Source organism: Adiantum capillus-veneris, chromosome 3 (genome assembly GCF_014529385.1).
Source record: "Adiantum capillus-veneris isolate H3 chromosome 3, ASM1452938v2, whole genome shotgun sequence".
NCBI classification, from domain to species: Eukaryota; Viridiplantae; Streptophyta; class Polypodiopsida; order Polypodiales; family Pteridaceae; genus Adiantum; species Adiantum capillus-veneris.
In genome coordinates, this window is record NC_140933.1 from 96,935,834 (window position 1) to 96,953,413 (window position 17,580).

The window sequence follows — 17,580 nt, forward strand, 5'->3', positions numbered from 1 at the left end:
ACTTCAAAACTATAGGTTGATAGGAAAATTAAGCCTCAAGACTGTATCTAAAGATAAGAGTTGACCTTTTAGGAAGAGAGAGCAATTTTAGGAAAGGAGGAGTATTTTTAGGAAAGAAAGAGGAGGGAGTTAAGTTTGGAGTTCTTGGCTTGGAAGCCAAACTTCTTTTAAAATTGGAGAACCGAAATCGCACATCGAAATCCGTGTCCCAAATATATATATATATATATAGCAGTGAACGTATGCGAGCTTAGCTCTCTTTGCTTTTCTCTATTCTTAGTTTGCCTTGAGAGCCTATATAAAGACTCCTCTCCCTTCACTTTGGAGACACAGACACACACTCTCAGAAGCGGAAGCTCTCTTGCCTTGACATCTGAGTTATCTTCTCTCCCTCAAGCTCTTACCTTCAAGCCATCTCCATCTCCAAGTCTTCTCTACCTTCGTCGTATTGCTCTTCAGATTCTTGAGTTCTCTCTCTCTCTTTCCCTTTTCTCTACATCGATACGATGGTCCCGAAGTGAGTGACCAGAAGCTCAAAGGATGCTCATGTCGTTCCACCTTCACGGAAGGTGCAAAAGAAGACATCGTCTACTCCAATCATAACTCAAGCGGAGGTATCGACTCCGAAAGAAGGTGAAATCGTCCAACCTCAAGCATGGGAGGTAATTGAACATGTCGCTAATCCGGTAAGACAAATTTATAATTTTGTATTCATGTTGACTTAAGAAGCTAAGCATAGGGATTCCCTTAAACCGTCCAAGAAACGTGATTCTATCACAAGAAACAATCATATGTTTTCATTGATTAGTAAAAGGAATGTTTGATAAACTATCACTGTTTGTTAAATTGTTATTGCTTGATAAAATTTTATTGTTTGATAAGTTGATACTGGTTGATATAAAGAGTTGGTTAATCATGTTGAAGAATCATTTAAAGTGAAGAATTTTTTAAAGAATATCTTTTATTCCTAGTGGGTAGTGAGGTGATTCCGTGGTTAGCGGACATTAAGTTGAGGTTATCGGCTCTATTTTGTTCCTTGTGGTTAGCAGGATGCCTCGTGGGTACCGGGATGCCTGGCGGTTAGCAAGATGCCTCATGGTTAGCGGGATGCCTTGTGGGTAGCGGGATGCCTCGCGGTTAACAAGATGCCTGGAGATTAGCGGGATGCCTCACGGGTAGCGGGATGCCTGGCGGTTAGCAAGATGCCTCGCGGGTAGCGGGGTGCCTCGCGGTTAGGGGGATGGGAAGGTTGCGCAATTCGCGGCTAGCGAATAAATTCTTTGCAAAGGCTTTGTTGGTTAGACAGAGGAAGTCTGCAGGTAGCGGCAAACTCATAAGAAATTCAAAAAGTTGTTTTTGTTGAAATATAGGACTGTTTTCATTAGGCCTTGTTTGAATTGTTTTGGTATTGTTTGAAGGGCTGTAGAAAAGAACTTGTGCCTGGAATTAATTAAGGAACAATGTTTGTATATGTAAAACAGTGTGGTAGTAATTAGAAAACAAGCTAAAAGTGTGAGTGTGGGGTGGAAAGTAGAGGCTGGCTAGGGTTGCTTGTCAAGGATGGGTGGTGTCAATTAGTCGAGAAACTCTCCACTCCCTCTTATTAAGAGAAGTGAAATTAGAGACTCATTGTGCCAAGAGTCGAGATGTCTCAAATCTACGTACCCACAAGATTACTAGTTAATTTAGACTAAGTCTCATAACATATTTATGGTTTATGGATGGCGGCCGTGCCTCTTAAACGTGGGAAAAAAGGCAAGGAGGCACGATACAAGACAGGTGTGAGCGGGGCACACCTACCCCGCAAGGTATTAAGACATTTTTCATTAATTCCTCGCATCCAACACATGTTTAAAAGCAGGTCTACCGTGGAGCTTCTCGCGTGGCACGCAAACCATCGCTCAAATGATGGAATGATGCGTGTCTCTGCCAATTCACCTGCATGGAGGCACATCGAAACTCAATGGCCAGAGTTTGGGTTGGAGCCTCAACACTTGAGGCTTGGGATAGCAAGTGATGGTGTCAACCCCTTCGGCACTAAGTCTACTTCATGGAGCACTTGGCCTATGGTGATAGTCAACTACAATATTCCACCATGGGAGACAACCAAGAACGGAAATATACTTATTTCCTTGCTTGTGCTAGGGAAGTACAAGGTGTCAAATATTGAAATTTACCTTGAGCCCGTCATCGAGGAGTTGGAGGAGTTATGGAGAGGCATTCCTGTTGTCGATGTCTCACTTGCAAAGGGGGGAGAGAGGCTCAAGTGAGGGGAATCCTTATGTGGACTATGCACGACTATCCTGGGCTTGGATAGATTTCTGGTAACCCCCTGTCCTCTATCTCTCTTTCCCTCAATCCCTCTCTCCCTTTAGCTCACTTTAGTTCACTCATTTCTCTAACCATATGATATGTATGCAGGGTTGTCCGCATCGGGCCACAATGCATGTCCTACTTGCGGGTCATCGTTGGTGATGGAGAGGCCAGATTCCTTGCGCAAGGTAATCTATCCAAACAACCATCGTTTCTTACCCCAAGGGCATATCAAGCAGAAGGCTCCAACAAATGGGAAGGCTCCTCTAAAGCTCACAATGGCAGATTGGGCAACCATTTGGGAGGAACGCCACAACAACAATTCGGTTTCGTGTCCTCCACCAAAAGGTATGTCAAGGTATTGCATATTTTTAAGGCTTCCATATTGGAAGGACTTAAAAATACAACACCTCTTGGATCCCATGCATATATTCAAGAATGTAGCCCAAACACTATGGGACCACATTATTGGCAAGAAGGACTCTTTGGGTGCAAGGGAGGATTTGAGGCTTTTAAAACGTCTCTCCGCCTCTGCCACTCCACGGCGTTCTCCAAATGGAAAGATTGTGCTTCCTAAAACACCATGGATGCTAGCAAAAGAAGAATTATACCAGGTGAAGGGTACCGTCGCCTCTATTCGCACACGAACAGGATACATGAGGTCGTTAAAGGGAGCTTTCACAAAAGCGAAGAAGGGTGGAAGCGTTCAATTGTATGGGTTGAAGTCCCACGATTGGCACAAAATGCTTCAGGTAATCTTCATACTCCCTATTCTATCTATAGTTTGTGTGTATGACTATCACTCACTTTCCCTTTTCCTGATAACATTGTAGTTCATTCTGCCGGTGGTGAGTATGTGTATATGTTGGGACAAGAAAGTCAGGGGACGCTATTTTCAAATTAGGAGAGCTAGTAAGGTACACCACAAGACTCCACTCGACTACACCTTTTTTATGTACACAATAATTTCAACGAGCACTTAGTGTATCCTTGTGTGTTTTCTTGCAGATTTGTGAGCTCCAAGGAAATCAAAATAGATGCTATCCCTGCTGCTCAAACACTTGAAACAGAAACTGTGTGTGCCATTCAAGATGCATTTCTTCGATCGGTCCTTCTGAGTCAAATTCACCTCTTGGTTCACGTGGTGGAGGAGATAGCTATATGTGGAGTAGTGCACGCACGATGGATGTTCTTCTTAGAGAGTTTTTTAAAGACTCTCAAAGATTTTGTGCGGCTACGGTCTCAACTAGAGGCATGTATGGCCGAAGGGTGGATTGTTCAAGAGGCATTTGTTTACATATCAGAGTATTTGGCACAAGTCGATCCTTCAATGCCTCGCATGTGGTCAGCCAAGGAAGATTCAAGGATGACTTCACACTTGACAAGTGGAAAGGGGAAACTACTTAACATGGATATGAATCTATCCCGAGTGGTAGATAACTTTTGCATTCTCAATGCAAAGATTATGACCAATTGGGTGGACTTGTGGACAGTGCCAAAGTCCAGGCGTTTGCAAAAGAGGGAAGCATGGAAACAAGCACATGGAGGAAGGAGGGCACCCCCAGTGCCTAGACACCTTGCATGTTTCCCAGATCTCATTAGTGCAGAGTGGATTCATGAGAGAATGACCGAGGCAAAAGCGCGCAGAGAAGACATCACCAACAAAGAATGGGAGTATTCTCGAGGATGCATACCAAAGGTAGAGTACTCATATACCTAAATCATATTGTCTCGCTCTTTCTTGAAATTATCTTTAATATGTATTTGATAAATTAATATATTTCTCTATTTTGTAGTGCCTTTCCTTTAACTCTATGTGGTCAAAGGGTCGTCACTTTTGTACGCGCCACATTGACGAGCGTAGAACCACCATGGATTGTGCCATCATGGGCAACTTTGACATAGACGGTGATGAAGTCAGGTACTGCCGAACTATTGAAAGGATACTAAAGGTTAATTATAGAACCTTTCATAGCTTCATCTTCGAGTGTGTTACCATATACATGTGGTACTGATGTGTGTGAACACACTAGGACCGTCGGGGCATTTTTTCCCTCTTTAGGAGGTTTTTTCCCGCGTGCATTGTATATACGCCCATCACTCTAGGGCTATCTATCTTTCCATTGCACACTAAGTAACACACTCTCTATTGTGTGCCTTGAGCTTCCTTTGTCTTCTCTAAGCTGTGTGCGTTTCTCTGCAACCCTAATTCCAACAATTGGTATTAGAGTAGGTCACGTCCTCCCGGGCTTAGTTGCCAGCTGATCCAGCACATGCATGCTCACTTTCTCCGATTTCAGTGAGCTTTGGCAAGCGTTCGCAGCTCAGATTTTTTATTTGGGCTCATTTCAGCCTCCGTTTCCACTACAGGCAGTACTGCACAGGCTATTTTTTCATTTTGTGCAAAAAACCTGTCAGTGCCGTTTTCTGCGTAACAAGTGACTTATAGTCTTCTACGGTTTGTGCTATATAGCACGTGTTGTTCCCGCTCCGTTTTTCCTATTTTTGGGCAGTTTTCACATCAGGTGCAGCATTTACCATGGCTGACAACAACAATACAGACATGTTCAAGATGTTTGCTGCTGAGGACAGGTTGGATGGGGACAACTACCCTATGTGGGCTTATATGATGCAACATGTTCTTATGTCAAAGGGCGTCTGGAACATTGTGCAGGGCATTGATGTACGTCCTGGTTCTGAGGATGTAGGCGATGTTGAGGATGTTGTAGGTCTTGTTGCAAGGATTGCTGCTATTAGAGTTGTTTTGCCTACGGCAGAACAAGCTCGTTGGGATGTTAAGGACGCGCAGGCTCATGCATTGATTGCGTTGTCTGTGAAGCGCACCATTGTTCCTCACATCCGTTCAGCAAAATCTGCAAAACAAGCTTGGGAGATTTTGGTTGGTCTTTATGCAAGTCGCAATGAGGCTAAAATTGCTTTGCTGCGTAAAGAGTTGGAGTCGAAGATTATGCATGAGGAAGATGATATGGACACTTTCCTTGCTAGTGTCAAGGATATCAATGAGCAACTTATTTCTGAAGGAGAAGTCATTTCAGACAGTTCCCTTGTGCAGACTGTTCTTGATGCCTTACCAGATTCTTACCAGACTTTTGCTAGTACTTGGAGACTTATGACCCAAGGAAATCCTTTAGTTGTCAAGTTTGATGCATTATGCACATTGTTGTTGCAAGAGTCACTTTCCAGAAAAAGCAGGACTACGCAGCGTGCAGTTGAACACGATTTTATTGCTTCTCAAAGAAAGGGTGGTAACAGTAATGCAGCCACTTCTTATGGTTCTGCTGCGAGTGGCAAAAATTCTGTTCCTAATGCTTCTGCTGGCAGCAATTCGTCTGGAAATTTTGGTGATAAGGGCAAAAAGAAGATGCGTTGCCATTATTGCAAAGCTAATGATCACTTGATCAAGTCGTGTCCTAAGTTGAAGGCCAAAGAGGCTAAGAAGAAAGAGGGTGGTTCCACTGCAAATGTTGGTTCCACTACAAATGCAGCCATTGTTGAGTCTTCTGTGAAAGGAGACTATAATGCTGATGTTGATGCAGAATGGGCTTTTAGCGCAAAGTGCACTTACAATCCTGTTGTCCATGATGCATGCTTGTCAGTTGCTGCAGATTCACATGTGTGGTATTTCGACACTGGTGCTACAAAGCACATTACCTCACATCGTGAATTGTTTACCTCTCCTGAGTCTATCCCTCATGGGAATTCAGTCACTTGTGCCAACAATGCCTCTTATCCGGTTCAGGGAGTTAGAAAGAGTGTGCTTACTGTTGCTAATGGCAATTCTTTCACACTTGTTGATGCACTTTATGTACCTGGGATCAAGAAGAATCTCTTGTCTGTATCCGCACTTGCTAGACTTGGACTTTTAGTCAAATTTGTGGATGACAGATGTAAAGTTCATGATCTCAATTTTGGTGATGAAATTATTGCATCTAGCCTTTTGTGCCGTGGGCTGTATAAGCTCACTTTGTATGACAAGTGTAGACAAAATTTTGCAAATGCTGTTATAGATTCAAGGGCTATTTCAGATGCAAAACTTTGGCATGTACGTTTTGGTCATCTGAATTTTGGCAGTTTACTACGTTTGCAGAAATCTGATATGGTTTCTTCTTTGCCGCCTCTTGAAGCACCAGTCAAACATGTTTGTGAAGGCTGTATTTTGGGTAAAATGCAGCGTTCTAAGTTTCCAAAGGATGGTTCAGTTCGGGCCACATGTAGGTTGCAGCTTGTGCATAGTGATGTTTGTGGGCCCATGCAAACTCCGTCCTTGGGCAATTACCTATACTTCGTGACTTTCATTGATGATTACTCCAGGCATGCATGGGTATTTCCGCTTAAAGCGAAGTCCGAAGTTTTTATGTGATTCAAACAATTTCTAGCTATGGCTGAAAATGTCTCGAAATGTACTATGGGCACCCTCCGTTCCGATCGAGGGGGGGAGTATATGTCTCATGAATTTAATGCATTTCTGGCTAGTCGTGGGATAAAACACCAATGTACAATGCCTTATACACCTCAGCAAAATGGTGTTGCTGAGAGGAAAAACAGGTCACTGACAAAAATGGCACGATGTATGGTCACTGCCGCATTCTTTTTGACTTGAGGCCATCATGTGTGCCACTTATGTACTTAACAGGTGTCCTACGAAAGCTTTGCAGTCTATTACTCCATATGAAGCATGGCATGATAGAAAGCCTTCTATTGAGCACATGCGTGTTTTTGGCTGTTTCGCATATGCTTTGGTGCCACAAGTGCAGCGTAGAAAATTGGATGATAAGGCTGTCAAATGTATTTTTGTTGGTTATAGTGCTGAAAGCAAAGGTTACAGGTTGTATCATCCGCAAACAAAACATATTCTAGTTTCTTGGGATGTAGTGTTTGTGGAAGATTCTGTTCAGCCCTTGCTGTCATGTACTAGAGACAGTAATGTAAGCTCACAGGACATTTATGAGACTTTGTTGCCTCTATTCAGTGGTGGAAATACGAATGTAATTTCCAATGAGGCAAATGTATAGCCTATGGGGGTTTCTGAAAATGTTTTAGATCAGCCTATTACTGATGCAGACTTACATGATGTACTTGATGAGGAAAGGGCTGAAAATGAGCAGGCTAGAGGTATGACAAAATGGCTGGTGCACACTTTGCGTGACAGTAAATTGGATGCACCTTTGTCTAGTCGTACTCGTTCAGGCTCTCGACATGCATCTTATGCATCAAATTGTTATGCTAATTTGGCTATGTCTAGCTTACATGATGTTGAGGAGCCCCTGTCTTTTGATGAAGCACAGAATTCAGAAAATTGGATGGCTGCCATGCAATCAGAATATGATGCACTCATAGAAAATGACACATGGACTTTATGTGATTTGCCTCCTGGCAAAAAGACCATTGGTACAAAGTGGGTTTACAAGTTGAAACACAAGCCGGATGGTGAGATCGATCCCCATAAGGCTCGACTTGTTGCAAAGGGTTATGCACAGCAAAAAGGCATAGATTATGAAGAGACTTTTGCTCCCACTTGTCGTATGACTACTGTGCGTTTTCTATGTGCATTGGCAGCTCATTTTGGTTGGGATGTACATCAATCAGACATTGTTACTGCTTTCTTGAATGGTGACATATTTGAGGAAGTTTATGTAACGTAGCCTCGTGGTTTTGTCATAAAAGGACAAGAGGACAAAGTGTGCAGATGTAAGAAGGCTTTGTATGGGTTGAAGCAATCTCCTCGTGCTTGGTATGAGAAAGCTGACACTCATTTGGTTAAATGAGGCTTTCGTAACAGTCCAACAGAAAGCACATTGTATGTAAAGCGTGAGGGTGATATACTTCTCATTGTGGTTCTTTATGTGGATGATTTGCTGATCACTGGACCAAATGAGAGACATATTGCTGAATTTAAGGCTGATTTGAATGCTACTTTCAAGATGAAAGATTTGGGGCTGTTGCATCATTACTTGGGTATACAGTTTAAGCAATGTGATGGTGGTATTTCCTTGTGTCAGAAAAGTTACATAGAGACATTGATATGTAAGTTTGGACTTGAGGATTGCAAACCTATTGCCACTCCCATGAAAACAGGTTTGAAGTTGAGTCTACATGATGTTGGCGATCCTGCTAGTGTCACTCTTTATCAAACTGCTATTGGCTGCCTCATTTATGTATGCAACACGAGGCCAGATATTCAGTTTGCAGTCTCACAGGTCAGCAGATTTATGCATAGCCCAGGGTCTAAGCATTGGCAAGCAGTCAAGAGGATTTTTCGCTACCTTAGTGGCACTTTACATCTTGGCTTGTTTTATCCCAAGGGGGGATCATTGCCGCCAGACTTACATGCTTTTTCAAACTTAGATTGGGCTGGTTGTTTTGACACGCGAGTGTCCACAAGTGGTTTTTGTTTCATGCTTGGAAGTTCATCTATATCATGGTTGAGCAAGAAGCAACCTACTGTGGCCACTTCGAGTAATTGTGAGGCTGAGTATAGGGCAGTCTTCACAGCTACGGTTGAGTGTGTATGGCTCAGACGCCTTATGGCTGATTTGGGTGGTGGACAGGACACTGCCAACACTATCTACACTAACAGTCAGGGCGCATTGGCAGTTGCGAGGAACCTAATTTTTCATGCTCGCACAAAGCACCATGTCAGGGAGAGGCTCTCAGCAGGAGAAATCAGCTTGGCTTATGTGCCAACACAGGACAACCTTGCAAATCTTTTCACAAAGGCATTGTCTCGTAAGAAGATTGAAGCTTTCCGAAAAGCTTTGGGCTTACTCCCCTTTGTGGACTGATCATGTCCTTAGGGCATGGCACTTCCCTTCACTCATGTGCCAGCTCTCGTTCACCGCATCACTCCAGGGGGGATTTGTTACCATATACATGTGGTAGTGATGTGTGTGAACACAGTAGGACCGCTGGGGCATTTTTTCCCTCTTGAGGAGGTTTTTTCCCCCGTGCATTGTATATACGCCCATCACTCTAGGGCTATCTATCTTTCCATTGCACACTAAGTAACACACTCTCTATTGTGTTCCTTGAGCTTCCTTCGTCTTCTCCAAGCCGGGCGCGTTTCTCTGCAACCCTAATTCCAACAGAGTGCAAGGGTTTGCAAATGTGTCTAGACAACATGAGAATGGCCTCTACATGGTGGACTCTAGTGTGCATCACACAGGGAGGTATGACAATTTAGTTTTACCGTGCAATTGTGAGCAGGTGAGTGACATGTACCTTTTTTATTCTTACTTATTTGTTGTAGCGTTAGTTATACCAATGTTACTCCCTTTGAGCTTCTATTTGATAGGTCATCTATATCCCAGCAATCCACCAACCAAACTTTGGTTCGTAATTCCCGTAACACCTCGGGGGAGAACCATTTTTTCCACTAATGAAGTGGAGACTATCTTCGACCCTCGTCCACCTCCGATTTTGGATGAGGTGGAAACAGAGGAGAGGGAGGTCGATGAATCAAGTCCGGCGGCAGCAAGACTTAGCGAGGATGATTGTCATGATGATGAAGATGATGAGATGGAGGATGAAGAACTCGAAGATGATGAAGCCATGGGCTTAGAATTGGATGATGCTTCATGTAGAGATCTTTTGGAAGATGATTCATAAACATTTTGTAGTTATGAAGTTTTTCGATCGTGTAATCCATTCACCTCTCTCTCCCTCCTCTTCCTCTCTTTAGATTTGAATGATATGCTCAATTATGTTAATCAATTGACAATGATTATTTTAGTTGTACCAAGGGTAATCTTAGGCTGGGTTCAGACGAGGCTGGAGGAAGAAAGGCTTTCTGCAGGTCTACCGCTGCCTCATCTGAACGGTGTTGGAGGAAGAAGAGCGCAAAACAGAGAGAGGTGGAGAGAGGCCATCAGCTCTTCCGAGGGGGGAGGGGGGAGGGGGGGGGGGGTGCCGGAAGAAAAATGGCGGGCCCAGAGGAAGATGATACTTGCTGCAGCAAATAGGCTTTTGTCACCCATCTTAGACGCCCCTGTGGGAAGCATTTCCGCCGCAACATCTGAACCGGGCATTATATCCCCCGCCTCCTTCTTCCCCCTCTTTCTCTCTCTCTCTCTCTCTCTCTCTCTCTCTCTCTCTCTCTCTCTCTCTCTCTCTCTCTAGCAACAACGCTTGACAAATCACCTGCAATTCAAGCGCAGCTGTGTCACTAGAAACCTTCCTTTTCCAGATAATCTTCAAAAATTTCCTGACTTTCCAACTGGGCGGTGGTTAGATGCAACAATCTCAGAGGCAAAGAGGAACGGAGTGTTGATTACTGAAGAGGAAGAGGAGATGTCAAGGGGTTGAGATTGACATGTATATTTTCACAACTTCCTTTTCGAGCTCCACATGATTACATTGCTTTAATAATTTTTAGTCTGTTTCAATTTTGTGGCTGCAGTATCACAAATATGGACCTTTCTCGTTGCATGGGAAACACTTCAGTGCAACGGATTGACGAACAAAGGGTCACTTTGATAGTGGTGTTAGGGCAAGCTTCGTCCAAGAACGTAGGATTAGTGCCAGGGATGAGAACACAAAGACTAGCCAACTTGAATACTTTCGCTACATCCAAGACATCTTGAAGATTAGCTTTAGAAAGTTTGATATGTTTATCTTTGATGTCAAGTGGTTCAAAGTTATTACCAGTGGCCCTAATACAACTGTTCATAAAGATAAGAGTGGATTGATTCAAGTGAACTCTAGGCGGGTGTGGACAGATGCGCGGGATACATTTGTACTTCCGCAGCATTGTGAACAAGTTGTGTTCACACACGATCCACTATGGACAAAAAATGATGAGAATGATCTGTCTAAACCCTGTTGGCTCTATGTTGTTCAAGTTGCTCCACGGAGCAAGCAAGTGTGTGAAGGATTGGACGTTGAGGTCGAAGAGGTGATTCATGAACAAAGCGCAGGACCGACGAAAACTTTAAGTTTAGATTTTGAGGTGGATGTCAGCAGTGAGCAATTGTCTGAACCTAGAGATGAGGTGTCAAATATTGAAGTTGATGCGGAGAACGACGAAGAAGTAGAGTTCGATGACGAAGATGCAGAAGTACAGATTGAGATAGACATCTTTGGTGCATCAGATCTCATAGAAGATGAGAGATTAACTAATGATTTTTGCTAGGAACTCTTTTGTTAAACTCTTTTTATTAGTCTAAAATACACTTTAGATTTATTCATTTGTGTTGCAGCTTCATTTATTTGTTATTTGTATTGATTAAGTGCTTCTTCTATAAACTAACGTATTTTGTGGGTGTTATTTGTGTATGATTAGCCATAGCCAATGACGAGGAGCCATACTCTCCTAGTTTTAGTTTTCCTGTCACTCCGGCTGGCATGTCACCCGAGCAAATGGGCTTGTTTTGTCTCAGTTCACACCAGAGCAGATCGCGATGGCACAACACCTTTGGACAGCAGGTCCCTCTAGACCTACTACGGTCGACCCTACACCCCAAACTAGTGTAGTCCCTACACCGAGCGGCCCCACACCTCAATCTAGTGTGCCCCCTATGCTTAGGACTCATGTGTCTCCTACACCGACGGGTGGTTCATCCTCGAGACGAGGTAGGTGTCGTTTTGGAGGCGGTGGTTGCTATGATAGTGGTTCTATTGATGCGCCCACACCACTGAGAGAGCGTCCACCACTCTCTTCAGTAGATAGTTCACCGATTGGTACACCACGTACACCCTGGGGATCACACGAGCATGATCCTAGCAAGGTGTACAAAGAGCAGGGATGGGGCTGTTGTGGCGAATAGGGTCGGAAAGGCCATGCAACATAGGATTCGACATCTCTGTACCATTTAGTTTATTCACTCTATAATGGAGGCTTGGGATAATCTCGATCTTGAAAGAAAGAATTACATCATCGCGCCCATTCACAGAGAGTACAGGCCGACAGAGGGGTACGATCCGGTTTTGAATCCCTGGATTTTGAGCATGGTAAAGGCCACACTGTCACACCATCGGTAAGAGATGAGAGACAAGTACAATGCCGGCAGTCCAAAGCTGGCATGGTTAGACGCAGAGGAGTGGGCAGGGATTGCACGAGAGACACAAGACAATCCTGAGAGATTTCAGTAGCAAAGAGATGCAGCCTGTTGGATCGTCACATCTTGGGAGTGGAGACTACGACACGCTTGGACATGAGTTTATAAGTATTATACGTATGCTTAAAATTATTAAATATATATATATTATTTAAAGATTTATCTAATGATTAAATTATAATTTTGCAGGAAGTTGTCGTGAAGCGCCCTCCGACACGTCGAGAGGAGAAGTATGGGCACAAGCATGGACTTGTGGCCCTTTTGACCCAGCTACTACAGGAGGAGGGAGAGGATGTCGACTGGGAGGCATTACCATGGGTCTTCTTGATACAGCTTTACCAAGTTATCTTTATACAATCTTCTTGGTACAATTTTTTTAATAGTTGTGGTCTTCTTGATATAGTGTCAGTCAGTGATTGTACATATATTTGTAGTGCTTATGTTTATGGTTTATGGTTATGTTTATGGTATGGCACAGATGTTATGGTTAAGGTTTGACAGTCAAGTTAAGGTTATGGTTTTGCTTTGATGGTATGGCAATCATGTGATGATTATGATTATGGTTATGGTTGTGCAATGACGGTATGGCTGTTATGGTTATGGTATGGCAAACAGGTTATGTTTATGGTTTTACAGTTTTTGACTCATGTTTTAATTATGGTTATAAAATCTTTATGCCGTTATGCCCTGATCAAGCTTTTGATTTTGTGGTTATGTTATTCTTACAATTTTGCTAATTGCCATACACTTGCTCTTTAGCATCAGTTTGCAGGTGGAGTGCGGTTGCTTGTGCACTTTTCCTTTGGGCAGAAAGGGCTGTTTTCTTTTGCTGCAGTACATGCAGCATCAGTTCCCAGCCCTCTTTGTCCAAAAAAAATTTGCAGGTTTGGTCGTCGGTACAGAGTACGGTACAGGCGTTAGTATAAACTTCAGAGGATGCATCGGAATATCCTTTACAATTACTAGCGCTTATTTCGAAGCTAATTCCAATGCTTATTTCTAAGCTGATTTCGACGTAAAGTATGCCGATGCTTATACTGACGATACGAAACCGACGTCTTTTTCGAGGTCTATTTCAATGCTTTTTAGTTTTAAAACTAACATTATCTCGTCGGTATCTGCACCGATTTCTGCGCGACGTGTTATAGTGGCTTATCTCCTTTGGAGCTCAGAGACTGTCATTTGCTCTTGCGACTTTATGTTGCTGTGTTTATGTCATGTTTTATAGAAGTTGATTATACTGACTATTGTGGAAGAGATGATCTATAAATAAATAATTATTGGTCAGCTTTTGATTCCTTCACTAGTGCTGCATGCAAGCTTTTGCCATCTTGTGTATGTGATTATTCAATTTGTTGTAGCTTCTATTTGCCACAAATTTATCACCATGGCTATCGCCCATTACCTTTATTAATTTATTAGATTTTGAAAATTAGAGTTAAGTAGAAGGTAGATTGGGCTAGAACGCTCTGGCATGGATGGAGAGTTTAACCACCTATACTCTCTCTCTCTCTCTCTCTCTCTCTCTCTCTCTCTCTCTCTCTGGAAAATACTATTTACAGCCTTGGCAAAAATGTTGGGCGCTCGTGTGTGATAGGTATTGCCCGACAGTCAAGTTTTTACGAAGGTGGGCACCTGGTCAAGTTGGGCAACCTCAGCTGTGACCGCTGCCCATGTGTGACATGGGCCTTAGTCTAGTTGGGGCACATGCAGCCAGCCAAAAAAGGACAAAGGGGCCAGAGACCACCAGATTGAAATGGAATGTTTTAATATGCCAAAAACAAATCTAGCCTGTAGGCTACACTTGAAAGTAATTGAAACTTGGAAGTAAAATGGGAGTTTGGGGTCCACAGTGATAGGATTTGACACCCATCTGCCCTTCTTAAGGCATTTTGCCGGTCGTATGAAGGCCAAAGTTTGAAGGCCAAAGTTTTTTTGATTCTGTCATTGGAAGGGCTTGTTCAAAAATTATCCTTCTATAGAGAAGGGTGAAAAAATAGAATACATGTCAATGGAAGGGCTAATTAAAAAACATTCTATATATATTAATGCTCATTTACAATATCTAGATGTATATTGGTTATACTCATTGACAGAATATAGTATCTTGCCTTGTAAATTATGCGAAATTTTCTCATTGGAAGGGCAAACTGAAAATAGAAGGTTCTATAGGGAAGGGTGCATTTTTCTACAACCCATCTTTGATTCTTTTGAAAGAATAGGTTGCCCTTCAAATCCTATCAGTGCAAAATTGGGGATTCCGGGAAGATGGTACCAGGGCTAGAAAAATACATTTTTCCTTCCCGATCAAAATAAGGGGAAACTTGAAAATCTCTCTGTTTTCAGGTCAAAATTTGAAGCTTTTGCCGGTAATTACACTAAAACTTGTGTAAATATGCCAGTTTTCTTAAAGGCAAGCTCAAAATCTAACCGGGATTTAATAATTTCAGCCGGTTAAAATACACTCGACCCCGGTGTTTTCCTAACACTGGATGGTACTATTCCCAAGGTACCATTTTACCATAAAGGAAATTTATACGGAACGAAATTCCACATTTAATGGAGTGAGACTCAGTGAGGTGACCTGTGCGCAGTCAGGACGGGCGCCCGGCGCGCGCACTAGAAAAATGTAATGGGCCATAGCTGCTGTCATTTGCTAGACGCTCCTGCTATGAATATGGCTGGTGCACTGTGCACACAGCTCGCAGCTTCTGTATATGCTCAAATCGACCTCTTCAAAGCGGCAGCTGCTGTTGGGTGTATTGTAGCTTTATTCATTGTGAAGCCCGTTGCAGCATGGGTCACTCTGCGCACGCAAGACGAGCAGCTGCCCCCCGGCTCCATGGGTTTGGTCTGGCTTGGCGAAACACTGCAATTCCTGTCCTCCCTCCATCAGGGCGGGCCGACCAGGTTTGTGAGAGACCGGACGCTCAAATTCCGGTCGACCACCTTCAAGACCAGCCTCTTTATGCACCCCATGGTCGTCGTGCAGGGCGCGGACGCCAACCGATTCCTGGCCAACGGCGAGAACAGGCAGGAGCTGCGCAACTTGTGGCCGGCGTTCACGTTCGACCTGCTCGGCTGGAAGGCGCCGCCGGCCGTGCATGGAGCGCAACATAAGAGACAGCGGCAGATTCTGAGCGGGTGTCTGGGGCTGGGGGCGCTGCAGAGGGTGGTAGGCAGGGCGGACAGCATGACGCAGAAGCACGTGGAGGTCTGGTGGAGGAATGGAGAGCGCATAAGCGTCGTGAAGATCGTGAGGAATTATTCTTTCCACGTGGCGTTCAGCTTGCTGCTGGGGACAGAAGGGGAAAAGACGCTGAGCAGAATGGAGGGGCTGTTCCGGGCGTGGGCGCGAGGGCTGTCCGGCCTTCCGGTGAACTTGCCAGGGACCAGTTTCAGGAAGGCCATGAAAGCCAGAGACCAGCTGCGGCAGCACATTGACAGCGTCATACGGCAGAGGCAGCAGGGTGCAGCAGGTGACAGTCACGACTCAGAGGAACTTCTGTCTCAGCTCATTCTGGCGCGCGATGAGCATGGGTGCGCGCTCAGCGTGGAGGAACTGCGTGACGTCACGCTGTTCATCGTCTTTGCAGCCTACGAGACGGCAGCCACTACTCTGACGTTCGCCCTCAAGTTCATTGAAGACAACCCCAGCTGCCACCACCGCCTCCTTCAAGGTATGAGTGGGCCCTTATCATTGATATTTTCCTGGCACGTGTACGTTGTAAACCCTTGCATTACATTTCCCTCTGCCTGTCTTCGCCCAGAGCATAAAGCCATCGCTTCTCAAAAGAGAGCGGGCGAGCGCATGAGCTGGGCGGACATCACCAGCATGCGCTACACATGGGCCGTCCTGCAGGAGACCCTGCGCTTGCGGCCCCCTGCATTAGGTGGCGTCAAGGAAACCCTCAAGGACATCCAGTATGACGGGTACACCATTCCCAAGGGCTGGAAGGTGGGTAATCTGTTCATTTTTTATTTGTTTAGAATTTTGAACGTACGTGATGGAACGTATTTGTGGCCTTTGATAAAAATGGGACGACGTGGGCAGCCGGCAAACCGGCCGAGTCCACCTGGAATCTGGACAGATGCCGGACTCTACAGGATGCTGGATAGTGAAATTTGGGAATTTTTGAAATTTGAGGGGTATATTGGAAATTTCCACAAATTAGAGGAGTATTTTGGTAATTTTCCCATAAATAAATATAACAATAGATAGACAAATCACATATATTTACCTAGACTATTTGAAGCATTTGTTTAGTGTTTGCAGATACTCTTTACTATGGCTGCCACGCATCAAAACGATGAGTACTTCAGAAATTCAAGCGATTTTGATCCATCAAGATTTGAGATCGGAAAGCTCCAAAAGGAGAGGCTATCACCCTTCTCCTTTGTGGCATTTGGAATCGGCCCTCATATTTGCAAAGGAATTGATTTTGCAAGAATGAGCATGTCCCTATACATTCATCACCTCATCTTGGGCAAGTTCAGGTGGACATCATTGGAACCCAATGAGAAAATTAGTTGGTGCCTTCCCATGCTCACACTATCAAAGGGCTATCCTATCCTTATATCTGCTTGCAATACTTCCTTGTGTTTGTAGGATGTAGCACCCTTATGAGAGATACATGAGAAAGAGGGTGCTTCTTAAATTCATTTGTATTATTTTGTTTTTCATATTGTTATAATGTTATTTTATACTTCTAGCATTGAAATGTCCTCTATGTGCTTTAATGCCTACTGTAGGGAATGAAGGTGACCATTTACATGATTTGTTTAATGTTGGGCACCAAGTCGAATTGTAGACATAGGTATTATGGAAACTTTCTTACCTTTTAGAACTGTCTAAATGGTTCTGTGACGAGTTGTATAGTAACTTTCACTAAGCATCTAGAATAAGGCTATATTCATTAACTTCTTTCACCAAGATATTGCTCCAAGGTAGATGAGTCTTGAATGAGATAGAAAACTTTATTCTATCTATGTGAGCCGGTATAAAAAACATGGGAGGGTGGATATTCGTCTACAATTACTTTTGAAATTGAAATTTGTCTTGTTTTGTGTAATGGAATTAGTTTTTAATTTGAGTTGGAGCGGAAAGTGAATAACATATTGAGCATTTCCTTGAGCATTTCTTTGTGTGTAGATGTAAAGTGAGAAGGAAAGTGCTTGGATGGAGAGAGCAACA

General features: G+C 43.7%; 1 protein-coding gene across 1 annotated transcript; it reads left to right on the forward strand.

Moving 5' to 3' along the window:
• Window positions 1–15,003: 15,003 nt before the first annotated feature.
• Window positions 15,004–17,095, forward strand: LOC147461356 (cytochrome P450 716B2-like). Its single transcript, XM_086500740.1, has 3 exons — window positions 15,004–16,066; window positions 16,157–16,344; window positions 16,663–17,095. Exons 1-3 carry the CDS (start codon window positions 15,019–15,021, stop codon window positions 16,993–16,995), a joined length of 1,569 nt encoding a protein of 522 aa, XP_086356866.1. The 5' UTR covers window positions 15,004–15,018; the 3' UTR covers window positions 16,996–17,095.
• The last annotated feature ends 485 nt before the right edge of the window (window positions 17,096–17,580 follow it).